Source organism: Panthera uncia (genome assembly GCF_023721935.1).
Source record: "Panthera uncia isolate 11264 chromosome A3 unlocalized genomic scaffold, Puncia_PCG_1.0 HiC_scaffold_11, whole genome shotgun sequence".
In the NCBI taxonomy this organism is placed as follows: Eukaryota; Metazoa; Chordata; class Mammalia; order Carnivora; family Felidae; genus Panthera; species Panthera uncia.
The window spans coordinates 802852-824617 of NW_026057578.1; the positions used below are offsets into that span (position 1 = coordinate 802852).

At 65.7% G+C, this 21766-nt stretch overlaps 1 protein-coding gene across 1 annotated transcript in view; it reads left to right on the top strand.

The window, feature by feature from the left end:
- Positions 1–21766, top strand: part of KCNQ2 (potassium voltage-gated channel subfamily Q member 2) — a 38303-nt gene that overhangs the window by 10097 nt on the left and 6440 nt on the right. The window contains exons 9-17 of the mRNA XM_049650374.1: positions 1249–1343; positions 2488–2517; positions 5367–5435; positions 8675–8704; positions 15934–16157; positions 16701–16809; positions 17138–17269; positions 18995–19102; positions 21639–21762. Of these exons, the coding sequence (XP_049506331.1) occupies positions 1249–1343; positions 2488–2517; positions 5367–5435; positions 8675–8704; positions 15934–16157; positions 16701–16809; positions 17138–17269; positions 18995–19102; positions 21639–21762 (921 nt within the window). The remainder of the gene's footprint in view (positions 1–1248; positions 1344–2487; positions 2518–5366; positions 5436–8674; positions 8705–15933; positions 16158–16700; positions 16810–17137; positions 17270–18994; positions 19103–21638; positions 21763–21766) is intronic.

Sequence of the window (21766 nt, forward strand, 5' to 3'; positions counted from 1 at the left end):
TTATCAAAGTTAAAACCTTTTGTGCATCAAAGGACACTGTAGAGAGAGTGAGAAGCCAACCCACAGAATGGGAGAAAGTGTTTGCAAATCCTGTGTCCGGTAAGATTCTGGTATCCAGAATCCGTAAGGGGCTCCAGCAACTGAACAACAAAAAGACAAACCAATTAGGAGATGAATTCGGACAGACGTGGCTCCAGAGAAGATGTCCAGGCGGCTAGTCGGCACGTGGAAAGATGCTCCACGTCATCCGTGAGAGAAACGCGAGTCAGAAGCGCCTCAGGCGGTGGGAGTGTGGCGGGATCGGGATGCTGGCGCATTGCTGGTGGCGGGTGCAGGGGTGCGGCCCCTTGAGAACCCTGGGTGGTGCCTCAGAGGGGTAAGTGCTGCCTTACGTCACAGCAACCCCCCCCAGGTGTGTACCCAAAAGAACTGAAAACAGATGTCCAACCAACAACTTTTCCACAAACATTTGCTCCTGGGGGATTCACAGCAGCCAGAAAGTGGAAACGACTCGAACGTCTGCGAACAGACGAACAAAATGCGGTGTTTCCTTGCCGTTGAACGTTATTCGATCATTAGAACAGAACGCTAACGCTCACCACGACGTGCACGGGCCTTGAAACCTTCGTGAAAACAGCCGGTCACGAAAGGCCACGTGTTGTGTGGTTGTGTCCAGGACAGGGACGCCGTAGAGACGGGTGCAGGTGATGCCCGACGCCCCCGCGCTGGGGCGTGTGCCCCTTTGGGGGGATGCGAGTGTGGAGCGAGATGGGGGTGGTTGCACGGCAGTGTGAGTGGACCTGTTGCCCCCGGATTGCGCGCTTTGAGACGGCCGACCGTGTGCTCTGTGCGTTTCGCCACAATTGGAAGGAAAGGGAACGGGAGCCCAGGCCGGCTGTGTGGCTGAGGCTGGGCCACTGCACTGGGGAGGGTCCGGCTGTGTGTCCCTGGCTCTGCCCCTGCCCCCCGGCTCCTGAGCCACCCCCCCGCCCGCACCCAGGGTGGTGTCCCCATCGGGCTCGGGGAGTGCAGGAGCGGCCGCCGTGGCAGGTCCCAACCGCCAAGGGTCGGGTGAGGCGGACGACGAAAGGCTCGCTGTAGACGGGCTGCGAGCGTGACCTGTGGTGGCGTGTGCCCCTCCTCCCGGGGGTAAACTGAGGCGGGGGTGGGGCCGGACGGGGCCCGGGCAGGGGCGAGGCCCTCAGGGGCGTGGGCATGGTCTGACCCTCGCCCGCTTCCCGTCCGCAGTCCGCCTGGAGGTTCTATGCCACCAACCTGTCTCGCACAGACCTGCACTCGACATGGCAGTACTATGAACGCACGGTGACCGTGCCCATGTACAGGTACCGCCCGCCCGCCGGGACCCCGCCCCGCGGCACACCGCCTGCTTGTCATCGTGTCTGTTCTGAAGCCCCATTTTTTGGTTGTTCATTATTTTAATTGAGTTCTCCTTTTTTTTTAAACAACGTGTGTACTTTCCACGGAGTTCTGTGTGTGATTTATTTCGCAGCATTAATTTTGTTCTTTGTTTTATAGCTCGTGGCTCTTACTTTCCACCTCCACCCACCCTTTGCTTCCCTTCCTTGCTGTGGGTCACGTTATGTTGTGAGCATCGTGAAGACAGGCCCCTCCCGAGAACTCGCGGAGGCCCGTGGCCCGGCTTAGTGCCCGCCAGGGCGGGCCCCGGAGCTTTGGAAGTGAAGGGTAACCTCTGTCCTTCAGCGAGGACCAGGGTCTCTGTGTGGGGGAGGGGCCACGTCGAGGCTGTAGGAGCAGGAGTCCCCGACAGCACAGAGCACACAGACGCTCGAGGGCGCCCTCGGGTGGGACAGAAGGGCCGGAAGCCCGCGCTGGGGGCACTTGGTGGAGGCAACGTGGTCACCAGCAGGTGGCAGTCCCCGGCCACCCCCAGGATTTGTCTGTGCTGGGCTCTGGCTTAGAACAAGGTCTGAGACGAGGGGGGCTGGGGACCCTCGGGGCAGACACTGCCCTGCAGGCCCATCCTTGCCTGGGGTGGGGTGCGGGGGCGAAGCTGAGCCTGGGGGCGTCCGAGCCCCTGGATGTCCCCTACCTGTACCTACTGGTGTCCAGCCAGGAGCCCTCACCGGAGGAGTGGCCTGGGCTGCCAGAGCGGGTTGGGGCTCTGGGCTGGGACGACGTCCCCCTGGGGATCCTGACGTAGCGATGTCCAGGCAGGGTACGACCGCCCCGCTCTGTCACCTGGGCAGAGGCCGCGGCCCCGCCCCTCCTTCAGCAGCCACGCTGGTGGGCATTCTCTGTAATGTCCCCCTTCCCTGGGAGTGCTGGAGGCTCTGGCTTTGCCGGCACCGTCCCTCGGGCCTGAGTGGGCCGACCCTGGCGCTAATTTTCTTTGTTCTGTTGTTTCCCCCACTTTCCTCAACCATTTGGTTCGTTTTCTTTTTCTTATCCCGTTCTTTTAAAATTTCCGTTCTCTTCCCTTTGTGTGTGTGTGAAAACACTTGAAAGCTCGCAAACTCAATCCTACGGGGCCTCCAGGTAGGAGATGCATGGGACGGACAGCGTGTGTGGTGTGGTTGTTCTCTGTCTGGGACGGTGCAGGGCCGCCCTGGCCCCCGGCCCCCGGCCCGCCCCGGCCTGCAGCCCTGTACCCGTGCCCAGCCTGTGTCCCCCACGCCGGGCGCAGGCGCTGCCCTGGTCCCCCTGTGGCCTCCCTGCCTGGAGCCCGGTTCCCCCCTCGACTGGTCCCCTCCCCCGTCAGCTGCTTTCTCCGGCTGGATCCGTCTGTCCTGCCTTGTCTTCTGTTCCTCGTCCTGCTTCTGCCTCGCGTCTCAGTAGCTGAGCCCCTCCCCGCCCTCCCCCCCTCCCCACAGGCCCCATGTGCAGAGCACAGAGCGGGTGGACACGGCTTCCGCTGTCCCAGCCAGGGGTGCTCCCTCCCTGGACCCGGGAGGACCGTGAGCGCTGTCCCAATTGCTGTGTCTGCACGGGGCGGGGGTGGGGCTCTCACTCCCGCTGACCTTTAGCTGCTGCACAGGGCAGCGTCTCGGCAGGCCCTTCCCTGTGGGATGGGTGGGGCTTCGGGCACAGGCCTTCGGACCCAGGGCCCACCCTCCCTGTGTAGACCAAGCCTGGGGTCCCCCTGGCAAAAGCTCTTGCCTGTGGTGCCCTGCGTGGGAACTGATTGAACGTTCCGGAAGAGGGGGGGTGCTGTGGGGGCAGGGCCGGGCAGCCCCCGAATCCCACGGGCATCTCCACCCCAGCACCTGCCCTTTACTGGCCGTACACCCCAGAGACCCCGCCCAGAGGAGAGGGTGGGGGGTCAGTGTTCATCCCCCCACCCCCCTGTGTACTGACCCATCGCTGCCCGGGCAGTTGGGGGTTCCCTGCTATAGGCTCCTCTCCTCCCTTGTCCGTCTTGTCCAGCCGGTCCCTGGCTCCCGTCTGGAGCAGCCTCTCCCCGGCCTGGGTGGTTGGAGGTGTCCTCTCGGAGCTGGCTGACCCTCGGCCAGCCGCCACTCTCTCCTGTGGGGCACCCCCTCATGTCCCTACTCCCCCGTCCTCCACAACCGCCCTCAGCGTCATCGGGGCTGTGTGCTGTGTGCACGTCCCTGCCCGTGACCCTGCCCCTCTGTGTTCTGTCCCCTGCTTCTGTGTCCAAGGCATGACGTCCTATCTGCGTATCTGTGTGTCCCTGAACTTGGACCTGCGTGTGTGGGGGCCGAGTGGGGGGTGCTGTCCAGGGTCTCTGCTCCAGGCCCAGGGGTGGGTGCCTGAGGGGCAGTGGGGAGGCCAGTTCTGTCCCCATGTCCAGTCCTGGGGCCTCTGCTGTGCCCATGCCGTGAGCCAGCCTGACTGCCCACATACCTCCTGCTTCGTCCTGACCCACTGGGACTGGGACAGCCCTGCGGGGAGGGGAGGGGAGGGGAGGGGGGAGGGGGAGCGAGCTTACCGGTCTCCCCTTCGCAGCCAGCTCTGAGGCTGTGACCTCGGACCAAGGGCAGGCCGCCCTCAGGGAAGTGTGGCTAGACAAGGAGGGGTGTGGAGAGGCCTGGCCGTCAGCACAGAGGACTCAGGGCAGTCAGCAAGCCTACTGTGGAGGCACGGGAGCCATTGAGTGACGTCACGTGAAGGCGGGCGGTGGGGGGTGGGGGGGTGGAGCGGATCACACCTGATAGCAGGTGACGGCTGAGCCGGAAGTGGCCGTGCCCTCCACACCAAGTAAAGGCTCCGACGCTGATCCTTGACCAGGGCCAAGGGGGGGGTCTGGGCGGGGCAGTGGTCCCCAGGGTCAGGAAGGACAGGGGCTGAGGACAGGACGATAGGGAGGGGGGCTGAGGCTGGGTGGGGGTCTTTGAGCATGGTTTTAAAGGAGTGGTTGGGACTCCCACTTGAGGACGAGTAGGGGTCACAGAGCTGGGTGGGGGGGGGTCACAGTGCAGGATGGGGGCTGGGTCAGGAAGGAGCAGGGGCGTTTCCTCCTTGTGCTGAGATGAGAAATGTGTGAGGGCAGAAAGTGGTGAGCTCCCGAGTCAGGGGAGGGTGGGTGAGGAGGGACAGAACTTGCCCCAGAAGCTGGGAGGGGACTGGGGTCCCCCCCCCCCGTTAGCCCCTCTGGTCCTGCGGCTGGGGTGGGGGAGGCCCGAGGTCCCCCAGGAACCTGGCAGGATTTACAGATCTCTGCCTTGGTGTCAAGGCGGAGACTTGACTGTCCCCTTGGCTCCTGTGGAAGTCCTGCCTGGAGCTGCCCAGTGGCCACATGGGCGAACGCCCACCTGCGGGCGGGGGCCGGGCAGCAGGCTGTCCTGGGTGGGCGTGGCCCGGTCTGGGAAGAGGGGGCTTGGAGCAGAGCCTTTTCTTCCAGCTGTCCAGGCCGCCCATCTGCAGCGGACTTCTCTCTGCCCAGCAAAGAGCCCTTTTCTGTGACCTCGGTCCCCGCCCTGGCTTTGCAGGGAGGGATGTGGGACCATGAGTATGTTGGGATGCTGTTTGCAACGGTACTGCCCCTCGGGGGTGTTCAGGGATTGGGAAGGGAGAGGAGATAGTACATGGCCCCCCAGCCTGTCCTCCGGTGCCCTTCTAGACCCTCCCCACACTCTCCATGGACGGCCTGGGTGCTGTTCCTGCCCCCTGCCGTGCATGTTGCTCACTGCCCGCCTCCAGCGCCACGGACCCCGGGAGACGTGTAGCCCGGAGAGTGCGGGTGGCCCCCCAGGGCCACCACTGCCGGGGAGCCGTCCCCTCCCTCTGCCTGGGACAGGCCACACCCATGCCCCCAGCATTAACACCGTAGGTGCCTGTGTGTGCAGTGGATGCTGGTGAGAGCAGGGGTGAGGGTCCCCCAGGCCTAGGCGGCCTGAAGCTCACTGTGCCTCTTCTCGCCACAGACTGATCCCGCCGCTCAACCAGCTGGAGCTGCTTCGGAACCTCAAGAGTAAATCTGGGCTCACCTTCAGGTCAGCAGAGGGCGCCTGGGCTGGAGCTCGGGGGGCAGCGGCGGGGGGGGAGTGTCTCAGCCCTCCTGGGGGTCCTCGGTGAGGGGCAGGCAGCCACAGGAGGTCCCCGGCACTGCTGGCCACGGGGCCTGGTGGCCTTGGTGGTTTCCAAAGCTTCTGCTGACCTGGTTGAGGCTCCGATCTCCAGAGGGTGGCCGGTGTGGGGGGTGGGCACAGAGGGTGCTGCTCCGCGTGGGGCCAGGGGCTCCTCCCGTGGCTGGCGTGCCAGCCCCGGGCCGGGGGGAGCCCATCCCCACATCTCTCTGGGGCAGCGGGCGGACGCACACGCTACGGTGCCTGCTGGTTCTCTCGTAATCCCCCCAAATCTGCGACTGAGTGCAGGGGCACAGAGCCGGGTGTGTGGAGGGGTGGCCGCCTGGGCCCCCGCGCAGAGGGCTGCCCCGCGCGGCTTGCCGCCTCTGAAGAGGGGTCAGCGGGGTGGGCCGCCCGTAAGGGTTGAGCGGTGGCCCCCATCCCCTGAAGGTATGTCTGCGCCCCGGAACCCGTGAACACAGCCTTCTTTGGAAAAAAGCTTTGCAGGTGTTATTATGTGAAGGATCTCAACACGAAACCATTCTGGACGAGCATGGGCCCTGAATCCCAAGACCGCGTGCCCGCGTGAGGGGAGGCAGAGGTGGGAGGGATGTGGCCAGGGGCCCAGGATGCCTGGGGCCACCAGGAGCTGGGAGAGGCAGGAGGGACCCCCCCCCTCAGGCCCCGCCCAGAGCCTCAGGGGAGCTCGGCCGCCCCAGCTCCATGGAGTAGCCTGTGTTGTGTAGGCTGCCTGGTTTGTGCTCCTGTGCGGCCTGGCAGATGAGTGCAGGTCTGTAACCAGACGTTAGGAGCCTGCGGCACTACCCACGGTGCCTGGGATGGGATATGGGAGAGGGCGGTCTGGAAGAAACGGAAAAAAGACACAGGAAAGTCCTGGGTTCCCTGGAGGAAATGATTGACGGGAAACACGGCCGTGGGAGTGGTTCCAGTAAGAGCTCCGGGGAGTGAGGAGCGTGGCGGGGACGGTCTGGTCAGGGCACAGGCCGCTGGAGGGTGCCGTACGCGCTGCTGGTGAGGTCTTGCATGGAAATGGGGATCGCCGGCTAAGGGAGGAAGGCCACTCTTGTCACAGACGGTGGCAGACAGGCCCAACCTCGTGGAAGACACTGTCTGGGGCGGTGAGGGGGAATTGAATCAACCTCAGAGCAGAGAAGCCAGTGCCTGAAGACTCGGGGCCGCGGCCCCGTCGAGACCGCGGGGGACACAAAGACCGCGGGGGACACAAAGTTAGGAGATGCGCTCTGGAAGGAGGGTCGTGGGCGGGGACAGCCTTGGTGGGAGAGCTCGGTGTGTTGACGGGCGGGTCTGAGCTCTCTTGGCAGAGGCGGTAAGGTGGGTCACCCGGGGGAGATGTGTGGGAACCCTCCTGCACAACTGCCTGTCCCCGTGGCGTGTGCGGGAGGCCCACGCGGCTGTTAAGAATTTATAGCAGCATGCCCTGGCCGGCAGGGACAGACAGACTGAGCGAAGGAGGGCTTGGCAGTCTGGGGACCCGCGGGCAGGAGGCAGGCTGACGGGGTTCCCCAGCCACAAACACACCGGGCCCTCGGGGCGAGGGGAGAATGGCTGGGGCCCGGGCAGGTGCGGGGCGGGTTCGGGCCGGGGCCCCTGGAGACCACCGAGGCGCTTGTGACCAAGAGGGGTTTCCTGCTGGGTCTCAGACCTTGGGCACTGGTGACCCTTTATGCCTTCCAACTTCTCCCTGTTTGGGTGGGCCTCTCTGGGCCTGTCTGTCCTGTTGTATTTTGGGGACAGATCACTGGTTTTCTAGAGTTGACGGGTCCCCACCTGGTGAGGACTTTTACCCAAGTGTGGATCACATGCACTTTTCCTCGCATCTGGCTCAGATGAACGAGACCCCGTGATTATGGGTTCTCTGAGCTACTGAGCGTTAGTTGAGATTTGGACGTAGGGCTGATGCTGTCATGGGTTGAGACTTTGGGGTGTTGGGGTATAAGGTGGACGTGAATTTTGGGGTGCTAAGGCACAGACCGTAGTGGGTTTAGTGGTGGCCCCCGGAAGATGTCCATGCCCTTGAACCGTGAGTGGACCTAATTTGGGAAAGGGGGGTTGGAAGATGTAGCTAAGGATCTCAAGGGAAGGTCATCCTGGATTGGGGTGCCCCTAGACCCAGGGACACGTGTCCTGAAAAGACCAGACACAGAAGAGAAGCCCTGTGACAGGGAGGCGGAGACTGGAGGGGCACGGCCACAAGCTCAGGAGTGCAAGGGGCCCCCAGGGGCTGGGAGAGGAGGAGGGACCCCACGCTCCGGCCCCAGGCAGGGAGCTGCGGACCGACACCTGGATTTCTGACTCTGGCCTCTAAACCGAAAGAGAAGCTCCCGTGGTCTTAAGCCGCCAGATTTGTGGGTCTTTGTAATGCCGTCACCGGAGACTCGCCGCGCAGCTCTTGGCGTCTGAGCTCCAGGGCGGCTACAGGACGGGCATGAGGGGTCCCACGGAGGCCTCTGCACCCCGCGTCGCTGGACTGTGGGCGGTCTGGCACCCCTCCTGCCTCCTCTGGCACACGGCTCTGCCAGCCACAGCAGGACGGTACCTGTTCCGCCGAGACTTTGGACACGCCCCGAAGAGCCCACTCGGGTCACCTGCGGTCGCCCCGCGATTCAGCCAAGGAAAGTCCAAGCCGCCAGCCTTCCATTCAGTTCATGAAGAGCGTGGGCCCTGGAAGTCACCTACCCCCAGTCAGGGTGCGCTGGAGAATTGCCCTGGGCCGAGCCAAGCACAGGCCCAGGACCACGGCCCCGTGGCCTCTCCGCTGGGAAACATCACGGAGAAGAGTGACCCCAAGAAGCCACAGTGGGAGCCAGAACTGGGGCAACTGTCCGTCCCGAACCTTGGCTGTGGAGCCGGAACCCTCCAGCGTTTCCATCTACGCTCACTTAGTTAACGTTGGCGATTCTCATTAAAACGTGTGCCCCTAACGTGGGGCCTGGAGCACTTCCAGAATTCCCTCTTGCCTTCAGGACCTGCCTCCTCGGGCCCTCCAGGGGCTCTCGGGGCGTGTGGGCCTGAGGTGGGGCTGGGTGGGGCTGGGTGGGGCTGGGGGGCGGGTCCACTGGGCCCTGCGTGGGGTGGTGTCCGCCTGACCGACCTGCTGCTAACAGTCTTATCGCTTCTGTTTAAAGGAAGGAGCCTCAGCCGGAGCCCTCTCCAAGGTCAGTGCCCGCTTGCCCCCCGCTGCCCCGGGTATGCTGCCGTGCGTGGGGGCTGGCCCCTCCGTGTCTGTGCACTGTCATCGCGGGCCCTGTGCCCACGTGTGGAACTGTGTGTCTGGACCCTGCCGGCCACGCTGTGGGCCCTTAAATCACTTTGCCTGTGCTCAGCGCCCCCCGTCCGCCCCTGGCCCTGAGGCAGGAGACCTCTGTGAGCACCCCTAGTCCAGGGCAGGGCCAGACGCCCTCTCCCCGCCTCATGCCTCTTTGGTGGAAACTGAGCCCTGGCCCTGTGAGTGTTCGCCTGTCCGGCCCCTGCAGGTGCCGCCTTCTGGTGTGCAGTCAGGCAGGTTAGAGACGGGGTCGCCCCCAACCCCACCGTGTGCGGGGACTCCGAGGGTTATCTCTGCTGGGAGCAGAGGAGGGCTGATAGCAATCTGATGTTTTGATGTTTTCCTGTACTAAGAAGAAAATCGACTGTTTCATGACTTCCAAGTCTGATAAACCCCAGCCTGCCTGTGTATCACCATGCTGAGCTCGGGGCACGCCCCCCCCCCCCCAACACCCTGCCGCGAGTCTAGTCCCTTCTGGACCGCAGGCCACTTAACTGGCCGCTCAAGTTAGGCTGAGCTCTACCCTCTCCATGCACCGGGGGAGGGCACGCTCCTCCCCCCATGTTCCCCCAGAGGGGGTGACAGAAGACTGGCCACACTCTTGCCCCGAACCAGCCGCTGGAGCAAGGGTGACCAGCCCCTCAAAGCGGCTAAGAAAGCCGACCCTGGACCTGGCTGGTTTACCCAGCACGCAGACCCCGTGCTCACTATCGGGGGGATGCAGAGCACATGCCCAGCACGGCCTGGCGTGTGGGGGACCGGGGGGGCTGCCCCCCGCGTCCTCTGTCCCCATCGCTGCTGCTGTGTCGGCCCTTCCACACCCTGAGCCCGGGGGAGGCGGGCCCGCAGCTCTGCCCCAGTCCATCTGAGGCCCCCCGGCCTCATGCGGCCTCTCGTTCTCCTCCCCACGACTCTCGTCTCAGCGTCTCTCTCTCTCTCTCTCTCCTGCCCTCCCCCCAATTTGGACACTCTTGCCTGCCCCCCCAAGTGCCTTTAATCTTGTCACTGCCCTTCTTGGGCCCCTTTCACGTCCGTCTGTCTTTGGGGAGGAGGTGGCTGACCCTGAAAGCAGGACTCAAGGTGAGGACACACGGGAGCCCTCCCCCGGGCTCTCCGGTACGTTCCGTGGCTCCCCTCTCCCTGCTTTCCGCACACCACTCCTCTGTCTCCTCCCTGTGTGTCCATGTGTCCCTGCCTGCCCGTGACCCAGTGGCTTCCCCGAGGGCTGGCCTGGCCCGGCCCTCCTCCTGGCGTACCCTGGGCTGAGCCCTGGGGACAGAAGGCCTCTCCTGGGACATACACTTGTCAGCTAGGTGACGGAGGGCAGCATTTCTGTCCCCTCACTCGGGGTGGCCACAGATCCCCTTTTCGGCAGCCAGAGCACCGTAGGGATGCCAGAAATTCTTCTGCGGCCAGGGCCCCCAAGGGGGTGGGCCTGTTCCGGGGCTGCCGGGCAAGGGGACCCTGTTGCGTGAAGTGCTAACGGGGGTGTGGTTCCCCAGCCCCTCCTGCATGGCAGTGGGAGGTAGTGGCCTCCTGCCACCTGCCACCTGCATGTCAGGATCCCGCTGGCACTTACCAGTCTGGGCAGGTGGATGGGTGGGCACAGGGACCCTCACTCAGCTGCCGTGAGACCCCCTCCCAGTCCTGGCTCACGACGGGCATGCGCCCCAGCTGTGTTGGGGTCCTTGGCTGGGCCGGTGTCAGACCGAGGCCGTGTGTGCCGGGGCAGGGTGCGGGGGCAGGCCGCGGGGTCTCGGGCTGTGCCGCTCTGGGTGTGTCTGATCTGCCCTTTGCCCCATCCCACTTCTCACTGCCCCCCCCCCCCCCCGTCCCGGGGGGGGCCCCCCCCCCCCCCGTCCTCCAGCTGCTTTCCCCTTGTCTGTGTGGGTCCCTCCTCGTCGAGGCAGCCACGTGCTGTGTCCGAGTGCCTGTCTGTTCAGTCTGGTCTTGGTGAGTGTCTGTGGGTGCCTCTTCCACTCACTCAACCCCCAGGCCCCCTGGGCGTGCCTGCCCACCCCTCCCGGACCCTTGCTGTCTGCTGGCGGTTCTCAGACCGGCCGGAGCTCCTCTTGGCTGCTGCGGGCAGGAAAACCCCAGCGCTGGCCTGAGCCCCGAAGGAACGGGCCTGAGTTGGGGGGCCTTGAGCCACGAGGCCCCTGGGGCAGTGCTCAGGGAGGCCGTGGGTACCCCCCGGCTCTGGTCAGGCTCTCAGCGCACTGTCCCATGGGGGCGCCGCTGGCCACATGTGACCGGTTCAGGTTTTACTACACACGAGAGCCAGTCCTCCGACGCAGGTGCTCAGGAAGCAGGCAGCGGGCGGACAGGTGGGTGGTTATGTCTTCGGTGCGGCTGGGAACGTGTCCCCAGGCAGTGTTGGGCCCTTCCGGGGCCGGCGTCTATGCTGGGAGTTTTGAAGGCAGCAAAGCTGTTTGGGGGGTTGGACAAAGCTAAGGTCCTTCTAAGGCGCTGGAGGCAAGGCCCATCCCCCCATCACCGTCTTGCCCTGGACAGAGCCTCCGGGTGGCGGGGGCTGGGGGCCGTGTGCAGGCCCAGGGAGCCCCGGGGGGCAGGGGGAGGCAGCAAGGGGCTCTCAGTCTTTAGCTGTGGTGGGACTGTGGCTGACGTAAGGGTGTGCCTTGGGCAAGAGCATTTGCCCCGAATTTGAGGGTCTTCTGTGAACAGAGCTGCTAGGTGGCGGGGGCGGGGGGAGGGTGGTCCGGGTCCTGGGGATACTGAGTCACAGGGAAGTTTGCCCCCACGTGAGGGCACTTTCTGATAACAGCTGGACCCCAGTTCCCTCACCGAGAGGACCCCACAGGGAGGAAGTCCCCCCTGGAGGGGAGAGGGCTGGGGGGCCCATGGCCCTCGGCCCCTGGGCCGGCATGGAGCGCTCTGGGCAGTCTGAGCTCTGCACTGGTGGGAGAGCTAAGTGTTGGGGACCGGAGGCGCCCTGTGGGGACGCCGGCAGGTGCCGCCAGTGTTTATGTGTGTGGACGTCGGGCAGCCCTGCCTGGGGCTGGGTTGTGTGAGCAGGGGGGAGGGGAGGGGTCGGCGTGTCTGGTTCCTGTGCCCGCGGTTTGAGAGCAACTGTCTCAGGCCATAGCTGCAGGGGTGGGGGGAGGGAGGGTGGCCTCAGGAAGACCAAAGACTCTTGTGTGTTTTCACTTTTGCTTAAAAATGTGCACGATGTAGTGCAGAGAGATCTGGGGCCTTCGGGGGAGGTTCCTGGGGACCGCAGACCACTGGGGGAGCCTTTTCTGAGCTGCCCGGCAGGCCCAGCCCAGCCCAGCCCAGGGCTTCAGCACCGAGACCCAGACGAACCGACTTGGGCGGTGCCCCCAAGGCCCCTTTGCCGAGCGTCCCTCCAGGGACAGGCAGCCACTGGCTCCTGGATGTGCCGAGGCCACTGCTGACCGGCGGCTGGCTGGGCTCGGCGAAGCCTCAGTGATCAGTTTGTGACGCCAGAGTGCACGCTTTCCCCCCCTAAAATGTGTGCTTTCCGGAATCCTGTCCATCTAGAACAAGCCTTTTGCCAAGTCTCGCCCGTGTATTATTTTTTGGTTGGCATGAAGATAGCAAAAAATAATACATTTTTAAGAAGACGTGGCCCAAAACTCTGACTCTGGAAGGAAAAGGTATTTTTGGAGGAAAAAAACGGGAATTTTTTTCTCCAAAAATAGGGCACTATTTTCTTTTCCAGGCCGGCGGAAGACTCTCTGTGCAGGCCCCTCACTGTCATTGCTCAGACCCAAGTGCGGCTGCTGGACCCCGAGCCCAGGGCTGCATCAGGGTCGGCGTGGTGCCTCAGTTTACCTGTGCTTTCTGCCCGCTCGCCCGGCCCAGGCCCCTCTGGGCGCGCCCAGGACTAACTGTGCTCTCCTCATTTCCAGTAAAGGCAGACCGTGCAGAGAGTCCCTGTGTGGATGCTGCCCAGGACACTCTAGGTACCGCGGGCGTGTCGCACGGACCGACCATTGCTGCACGGCTGTACTCCACCTCCTCTCCCGCTCCAAACACTGCTTATTAGAGGTTCTAGATGAGTGAGGGCGAGGCTGGCACCCCGCCCCGGCCCCCCAGGCCCCAATTCTGATTGGCAACTCGGCCTCCACGGCCCCTCGCGGCAGAGCCCCGGGCCCCCTCTGATTCCAAATGACGGCCGGTGACGGTGCTGGCTGCTGGCGGCACACTTGCTTTTGTCCCCAAGCCAAACGATGCCCTGCTCCAAGCAGGAGGCGGGGGGGGGGGGGGGTGGCGGCCAGGGGCTCTGAGGCCAGGAAGGGCGCCGGTGGTTTCCGGGGTCCTCATCGCTCTCCGGTGAGCCTTCCCTCCGGGGCTCGCCATCTAGTACCTCTACTACGCACCGAGGGTGGCCACTCCTTACCGGCCGCCTCACCTGCGGGAGGCATCTCCGTCCTGTGTGTGCGGGCTCCCCGTGGCCCTGACACACCAGACGCGCCGGAAAGCCAGAGGCCCACGGCCCCCCCTTCCCCCTACAGGCCTGGTTTTGGGCGGACCGGAAACGGCCCCCTGCCCCGTGGGCTCCTTGTCCACACCTTCACTCTCCGTCCACTGTCTGCTGTGGGGTGTGTGGAAGCGTCTGTCCTGCTTGCTCTGGGTCCCCGCCCCCGCCCCGCCCCCCTCCCGCCTGCCCCCCTCCCCGGCCAGAGCAGCACGCAGCCCCACGGCGTGTGGGCAGCTGCACTCGCCTGTCATCTTGTGCATGTGGCGGTGCTGGCCCTGGGCGCACGGGTGTCGAGCGGCGGGCGTGGGGAGGGGCTGTGCAGCAGGACCAGGGGCAGGGGCATGCTTGCCCACCTGCATCTCTGCATGCCTCGAGTCCCCACCGGAGGCGGCGCTTGGGGGACACTGGCAGCTCCGGGACCGGAGGCGCTGGGCCCCGGCAGAAGCTGACCCGCTTGTCCAGAGCTTGTGTCCAGGGGGCTTCTGGCCACAGGCTGGGCCCTCGGGTGAGGGGCCGCGGTCAGGCTGCTGGGGGACCAGACGGCCAGTCCAGGAGCCCAGGCCAAGCTCAGCCTCACGGATGCCCCGTCATCGTTCGCGCTTTCCCTGGGCACATCCGTGGTCGAGCGCGGGCGGGAGGTCCTCCCCGCGGATGCTGGCTCCCTCCCCGCTGATCTGGGCCCCAGCTGTGCAGACCCAAGCGTGGCCGATGTCGGTGCGGGCCTCCCCCCCTCCCCTCCCCTCCCCTCCCCCGGGTATTTAGGGTTTCGCTGTGGGCAGCAGGCAGGGGAGGAGAAGGCTGGGGCTTGGCTGTCTCCCCCAGACCCTCCGGAACCTGCTCCCCTTGTCCCGTGTGAATGCCAGAGCACTGGTGCCAGGAGAGACTGCCCTTGCACACCCACGGCGGTCTCGTCCGGGGGTCTCTCCGCCGGAGCAGGTGGCCAGAGCCCCAGCCCGCGTTGGTTCGCTTCTGTCCTTGGCTTGTGAGGTTATTAAGGCAGCCCTTCCCTCGACACCTGCTGCAGCAGGGGCTGCGTGGACACCTGGCCGTGGGGCGGGTCTGGGGGGCCGGGGGCCGGGTGCTGCACACACTGAGCTGTGCAGCCTGGGCACCCACGTGGCGGGCTCTTGCGGCAGAGCGTCCCTCACCGGTCTGCACGTTCCGAGAGCCGGGACAGCAAGGCCTTCCTGTGGCTCCGTCCTCGAGACGGCTGCGTGGGGCCCAGCTCCGGGGGCTCAGCGGGGCCGTTGCTTCGTCCGGTCTCCCTGCACCAGCTGTTGATCTCCGTTGGGAAGGAGGAGGTCGTCTGTGCGGAGGGCCGCACGGTGCCTGGATTCCGGCGTCCCTCGCACCCGTCTGGCCTTCTTGGCCTTGTGCTGGGCGCAGCCGTTACGGGCTCGGGCCAGTGTCCCGAGCCAGCAGATGCCTGCTCCACCCGAGTGGGATCCACACCGCAGCTCAACTCCTAGCTCTTACAGGCTCCTTTCTTCCCTTTTTCCCTGTCCTGGGGAGACCTGCTCACTAGCAGACGGGTGATCTCAGCTGCTCAGGGAGGTGGGAGGGGATGCTGTTTCCAGGCTGGGTAGACCAGGCCACTGGCCGTCTCTTCTCCGTGGCCAGTCATGTCTGCGCCGTCTCAGGGACCTGTCTCGGCTGTGGGTTCTGGTTGGGGCCGATGGGGGTGGCTGACCCAGGGGAGCCACAGTGGGGTCTGGCGATGTCTGAATGGTGAGCAGGTGATGGTGGCTTCCCGGTGACAGCAGAGGCCCCCGTCGGGCCCCGGGAGCAGCGCAGGGCTTTGCTCAGAGGCTGTTCTAGAAAGTTCTGTGGCTCCTTGCATGTGCTGGGTGTGAGCAGGTTCACAGTTCACAAGAGCCATGCTCTTCCACAGGGAAACTGTCCAGTGGGAGGAAGCCAGGGGCCAACTGGTCCCTGGGCCTGACCTGCCCCCGGACCACAGTGACCCACTCCTGTCTCGTGGCTGCTGCCCAGAGGGTATCAGACCCAACTGCACAGGGAGGCCTGAGGACCCCTGGCTGGCCACGGTGGCCTCTCCCTGTGGCACGTCCCTACCACCCCCTGGAAGTGTGGGCGTTCAGTTCCCGGATGCGTCCTGTATGTGGGGGCGGGAGCCTGTGCTGGCCCTGGTGCCGGGGAGAGGGGACGAGCCTCACAGGACACCCTGGCCCCCTCCACGCTTCCATGCTTCCTGCTCCTGCTCCAAACCTTTCTCCAGGTGGCTCCCGGGGTTTGGCAGAGGGGGTTTTGGCAGCTGTGGACCTCACACCCCCCAGGCTCTGGGGCAGTTACAGGGTATGGAGGGGCAGGCAGGGAAACCAGAGAAGGTTGCCAGGGAAAAGCCACACCCACGGGGCATTTTGGGGCCCTCGTGCCGCAGAGTGTCACCGTGGAGTTGGAGACCTGGCAGGACAGTATGGAGAAGGCCCAGCACCTTTCCGTAGCACCCAAAGTGATTTAAGAGTCCACTGCCCCCCCCCCCAGCCATGCCGAGCACTGAGGGGCCCTAGGGGCGCCCGTGTGTGCACGTGTCGGCGTGGGCTGTGAGCGGACGTTGGGGTGTGAGTGTCCTTTGCACAGTGACTTCTCTTGCTGTCTTTCTGTGTGTCCGCCCCTGTTGGTCCTCGTGGGAGCAGTCAGAAGGTCAGTTTGAAAGACCGTGTCTTCTCCAGCCCCCGAGGCGTGGCCGCCAAGGGGAAGGGGTCCCCGCAGGCCCAGACCGTCCGCCGGTCACCCAGTGCCGACCAGAGTCTGGAGGACAGTCCCAGCAAGGTGCCGAAGAGCTGGAGCTTCGGGGACCGCAGCCGGGCACGCCAGGCCTTCCGGATCAAGGGCGCTGCGTCCCGACAGAACTCAGAAGGTGGGTCAGGCCGCCGTCTGCCTGCGCTCTCGCTGTCCCCCGAGCACCACCCAGGGCCCCGGAGCCCCTTTGAGCAGTGACTCTCCTCGACCCTTTCTTCTGAGGTGCAACTCCCGTAACGTAAGGTCGGCCACGTCACAGTGAGCACTTTGGTGGCAGTACACTCAGCTTTCAATCCCGCACGTTCTTTGGCTCAGAGCAGACCTGCACCTGTCAGGGCCCCTCCCAGCCCCGGCCACTGCCAGGCTGCTGCTTCCCGTGTGCCTTGGCCTCCTCTGCACTTTTCACACAAGCGAGTCACATGCTGTGTGCTCACACGCCAGTGCGGGGCCACAAATCGGCTTCGTGCCTGTTCGTGGCCGGACGATCTTCCATGGTTTCTGTCCACTTTGAAGCCGTCCTGTGAGCCACTCGGCTGAGGGGAGCAGGTGGGCTGGAAGGTGGCCTCCCCGGGGAATCAGGGCACTGCTCAGGGGAGGGGGGCGGCCCCTCTGTCCTCGGTGCAGCTCCGCCCCTCACGGGCCGCGTCTCGCCCCCACCCAGAAGCGAGCCTCCCCGGGGAGGACGCTGCGGAGGACAACAAGAGCTGTAACTGCGAGTTTGTGACCGAAGATCTGACCCCAGGCCTCAAAGTCAGCATCCGGGCCGTGTGGTGAGGGACTCAGCTTCCGCTCTCCCTGGGATGCGGGCCCTCTGGGGGCCGGCGTGGGGGCATGTGCTCTGGTGAGACACCTGTGCCTTGTGGCTCCCGTGGCTCCTCATGCCACGGCTGTCACCTGCCCGTCCTGGGTGCAGAGCACGGAGGCTACCGGGAGGCGGCTCCCGGGGGTGGGGGGACGGGGGCCGTCTGCACCCTGCGGCCCGGGAGTGGCCCGTGTCCACAGAGGGCGGGTGGCCAGCCCGGGAGGTCGTGGCGTCGGCCGCTGCCTGTTCTTGGAGGTGCTGGGGGTGCCCGGGGCTCACGGCTGCCCCCGCCCCAGCGTCATGCGGTTCCTGGTGTCCAAGCGGAAGTTCAAGGAGAGCCTGCGGCCATACGACGTGATGGACGTGATCGAGCAGTACTCGGCCGGCCACCTGGACATGCTGTCCCGCATCAAGAACCTGCAGTCCAGGCAAGAGCCTACCCCCACCGCCTGCCAGCCCTGGGGCATGGAGGCCGGGTCCTTCCGGGCCGCACCCGGGGTGGCTCCGGCAGCCGGGGTGGCTCCGGAGGGGTGGCATCCCTCAGGGGCCAGCACGGGGGGTGGGGGGGCGACGTGGGGGTCCTCGTGCCGCCCCCAGAGGGGGGGTGGCGGACAGGGCTGTGGGGACGCGGTGGTCGGCCCTGCCTGCCGCCGCCTCCGGGCCCTTCCTCTCGGGCCCCACGCCGGCCCTGCGTGGGCCTTCTGCACACCCTCGTGTGGTCTGTCTGGTGTAATCTTTCCGTTGTCTCTCCCTTCTCGCCCTCCTGCCCCCGCTCTGGTGGGCGAGCGTACGTGTGTGTGCATTCGCATGCACGTGTGCGCGTGCGTGTATCGTGTGAACGCACACACGCGTGTGCACGGGTGTGGGCACCTGCGGCCACGGTACAGGTGCACGTGTGTGCACACGTTATGCATGCGTGTGGCGTGTGCATGTGCCTCTGTGTGTGCTGTGGGTCCACGCATGTACGTGTGCACCTGTGCACACCGGTGTGCGTGTGTGTGGGGGGTGAGGGTAGTTGTCTCGAGAGAGGGAGCCTCGAGAGAGGGGGTTTGGTGAGCCCCGCCGGGAGCTGCTGCTTATTCCGGGACAGGGGCTTGTCCACCCCCGTCCCTCACGGGCGGCCCCCTGCGTTCCAGGACACATGGGAGGGGTTGGCATCGGCAGGGCACGTACACGCGTGTGCACGGACCCGGGCGCACACCCGAGCACAGGCGCGGACACATGCACACACGTGTGTGTGGTGTAAGGAGCCCACGTGGCTGTTGCCGTGGTCCCTCCGGAAGTGAGTCACACGCTTCCGCCAGCAAGAGCCCCGCCCCTGCCCGTGGTCCCTCAGACTCCACTGGTCTGCCCCGGCCACCTGGGTCCTGGCCGCAGCAGGGTCCGGACGGTCAGGGGACAGTCGTAGGGCTCAGCCGGCTCCCCGGGCCCTGGCGGTAGTGAAGTCCTCGTCCTGGGGAGGTCAGTGTGCCCCTCCCGCACCTGGACGCCAGGGAAGGGTCTCTCTGGGCCTTAAGCTGCTCCCGTCGGGCGGGTAGTGGGGGGTGACCCTGTCCTCAACACGGCTGAGGCCGCGCGGTCAGCTGCTCACCGTCCCCCACCGCCCCGGGGCAGCAGCTAGACCTGTGCCGTGCACGTGGGCATATGTGAGGTGCGAGTGTGTGCGTGTGCAATTATGCACATGCAAGGAAACGTGTGCCTGTGCAGCGTGCGTGCAAGCTGAGGCGTGCAGAGCGTGGACGTGCGCGTGCACAGGGGTGTGTGAGACAGAGTACTGCAGCGGCTCCGCCGCTGGGCCTGTTCCCATGTCTCTCTCACCGAGGTTGATTTTGTTAACCGGGCTCCTCTGTCCTACCCGCCCCCCTCCCCCTTCTGACCGGAAGAACAAAGCACATGGGCTGCCCCAAGGAGCTGGGACACCTGCCCCTCACTGGCAGGGCCCCACCGTGGTTCGCCGGCACCCTCGGCGCCGTGCCCCCGCTGCGGTGGCTCCGGCGCACACACCTGCTGGCCCGGGCAGGCCTGGGGCCAGCCGCGTGGTTGCGGGCCCCCCTAGTTCTGGGCTCGCTCGGGCGCCTCCCAGGTTAGGTGAGCGCCTTCCGCGCCGTTTCACGATGCATTTGGTGGTGTCTCTTTTCTTGTTCACTCGCCAGGATAGATATGATTGTGGGCCCCCCACCCCCTTCAACTCCCCGGCACAAGAAGTACCCCAGCAAAGGACCCGCGGCCCCTCCGAGAGAGTCACCCCAGTACTCACCTAGGTCAGGACGCCAGCCCTTCCCGCCTTGTGTCTGTGGAACGGCCAGCCCCCTTCGCTCCAGGCCACATGACGGCAGCACCTGGCCTGTATCCCGACGGGACATCGGGGAGGCGGGGGGGCTGCTCCTGGCGGGGGGGGGGGGGGGCGGTGTCAGGGTCCCGGGGAAGCTTTCCGTGGGGGGCTCCTTTCCACGGACATCCCAAGTGACGTCTAGCCTGGGCGGGGGCCCCCCAGCTGGCGGTGTCCTTCCCGCCCCAGCCCCCCTGCCCCTTCCCCCCGCGCCCTCCCTGCTTCGGGGCTCACCTGGGCTGCCTCGTGGATCTGAGGAGCGCCTGTTGCTTCTCCCGCCTTGGAGCCACCCGGGTAGAGTAGTAAGGAAGCCCCCCCCAGGCAGCCAGCACTCAGCCGGGTGCCAAGGGGACGCGTGACAGTTCACTGCGTCATGTCCAGCGGGCAGAATAGTATGGAAGCCGGCTGATGGGCGGAGTGGAAGGTGAGGGCACGGTTAGGTGGGGAGTTCACAGAAGCAGCTGTTCTAGTGACGAGTTCAAACTTCGGTACCTTTCTGCCTCCTTGGGACAGATGGTGGCCGTGACCTGTGGCCCTTGGGCAGGGCTGCTCAGCCGAGGGACAGCGGAGCCCCCGGGGCAGAGAGGAGGGCCAGGGCAGATATGCCCTGGCCTGCTGGCAGCTCAGGGGCAGAGGGGCCCAGGAGCATCCCGGAGGCCCGCAGGGACACTGCCACGTGGATCCGGGCTGGCCGCTGGAGGGACTGGTGTGTTTGACCCGTCCTCCCCGCGTGCCAGGGTTTCTGCACGTGAGGCTGAGGGTCAGCATGCTGGACCTCTCAGCCTGGTGGCTCTTCCGTCAGAAAGGGGTCCCTGACGAAGGAGGCCTGACCCGGGGCAGCCCCTGACAGTGTTTGCTGGTCCGCTGCTCCGCCCGTCCTCTCCCGCCTTGAGACGCCAGCCCGTCCTGGGCCTTGTGCAGGGGGCAGGGGTGGGCATCCAGAGCCGTGAGCTGGGAAGGTTCTGTAGCCCTCGGAACTGCCCGGGCCTCCGGACCGGCTGCAGCCAGAGGACACGCAGATTCTCACAGAGAAGGGGCCGGAGACACAGCGTGGGCACGTGGGGGTTTAGCCTGACCCCTCAGCCCGAGGCCAGGGGGAGGGAGGGCACAGGCCCCTTAGAGGCCCCTCCCCCAAACCCCGGCAGCGCCAGCTCCAGGCTCCCAGGGGGGACCGGCCAGGCAGGTGGCCCGTCATGTGGCAGGGGTGAAGGCGCTGAGCACCTGTGCCTGGACTGTGTGGACACTTGGAGACACCAGGGAACCCTCCTCCCTCTCCACTGGCGTCTGCTTGGAGCCCGAGGGTCCCCCCGCTGCCCCCCGCCCTTCCTGGTCCTTCGTGCATGAGTCAAGCATGAAGTTCAGACAGAGCATGAGGCTGTACTGTGGCTGACGCAAGCCTGAACCCCTCTTCTGCTTCGTGCAACAAAGAGAACAATCCCCCCGAGCCCTGCTCCCCGTTCAGAGGCAGACAGAGCAGCCTGTGGGTGAGGAAGGAGGCCGAGACGTGGCCCCGGCCAGCTCACGTGGCCCCCTGCACTCTGAGACCCGAGGAGTGTGCCTCGTGCTGGAGGCTCCCGACCGCCCGGCGGGGATGCCGTTTTTCGGGCCGGTCGGAGGGCTGACCCAGCGGCTTGCACACAGCCCGGGACTTTGTTCCCGCGTGAGCCCCCGCGTACCTGTGGGCCTTGGCTCAGTGTCAGGAGCCCACACCGCAGCGGTGGCCCCTTCCGAGCCTGTCGGTGGCCCATCCCATTCGGCCGGGGATCGTACCGATGTCCTCCTCCCAGATGGAAACCTTCCACCTCCTGTTGCCGTTCGGGACCCGTGGCCTCCTTCGAGTTGAGCTCAGCCGCGCTGTCCGTCCCACACGCGCGAGCACACGCGCGCACACACACACGTGCACACGCCCAGCAAGCACACAGACTGGTCGGCAGTGGCTCTGTCTGCCCCCACCCCGTGTTGTGCGTTGGCGGTTTCCTGTGTTGGTCTGTGTCCCTCCCTGTCCGGTGTGCATGGAGCCGCGGCCCTCATCATCTGCTTCTGTTCCTGCCGCAGACGTGGAGCTCCGCCCTCCCCAGGCCCCCCCCCCCCGCCCCCGGTTGGGCTGACTGAGGTCACATTTAGAGGAGTAAAGCTCAGGGGAGGGGGCGGGGCACGGGGGGCAGGGCAGCTGGGGGGTGAGCGGTCCGATCCCTCTCCACTTTACTCCTCGTTAATGTGCCGCCTGCTGGAACGCAGTGGGTGGGAGCAGGCCCCTCAGGCTCAGAGAGCAGGGCGAGACCAGGTGCCCCACGTCTACCTGCCCTGGCGCCCTGCTGCCCCCCACCCCCCCCCCACGCCCTGGGCGGCTCCGGGCCCAGCCCGGAGCCTGGATCTGGGGGCCCGTGGCCTGGCCCGGGAGGAAAGGGCCACGGGCCCCGGCGCACCCGCCCGAGCTCATGCTGGGGGGTGGGGTCTCTTCCCGGCAGAGTGGACCAGATCGTGGGGCGGGGCCCGGCGATCACAGACAAGGACCGCACCAAGGGCCCAGCCGAGGCCGAGTTGCCCGAGGACCCCAGCATGATGGGGCGGCTGGGGAAGGTGGAGAAGCAGGTAG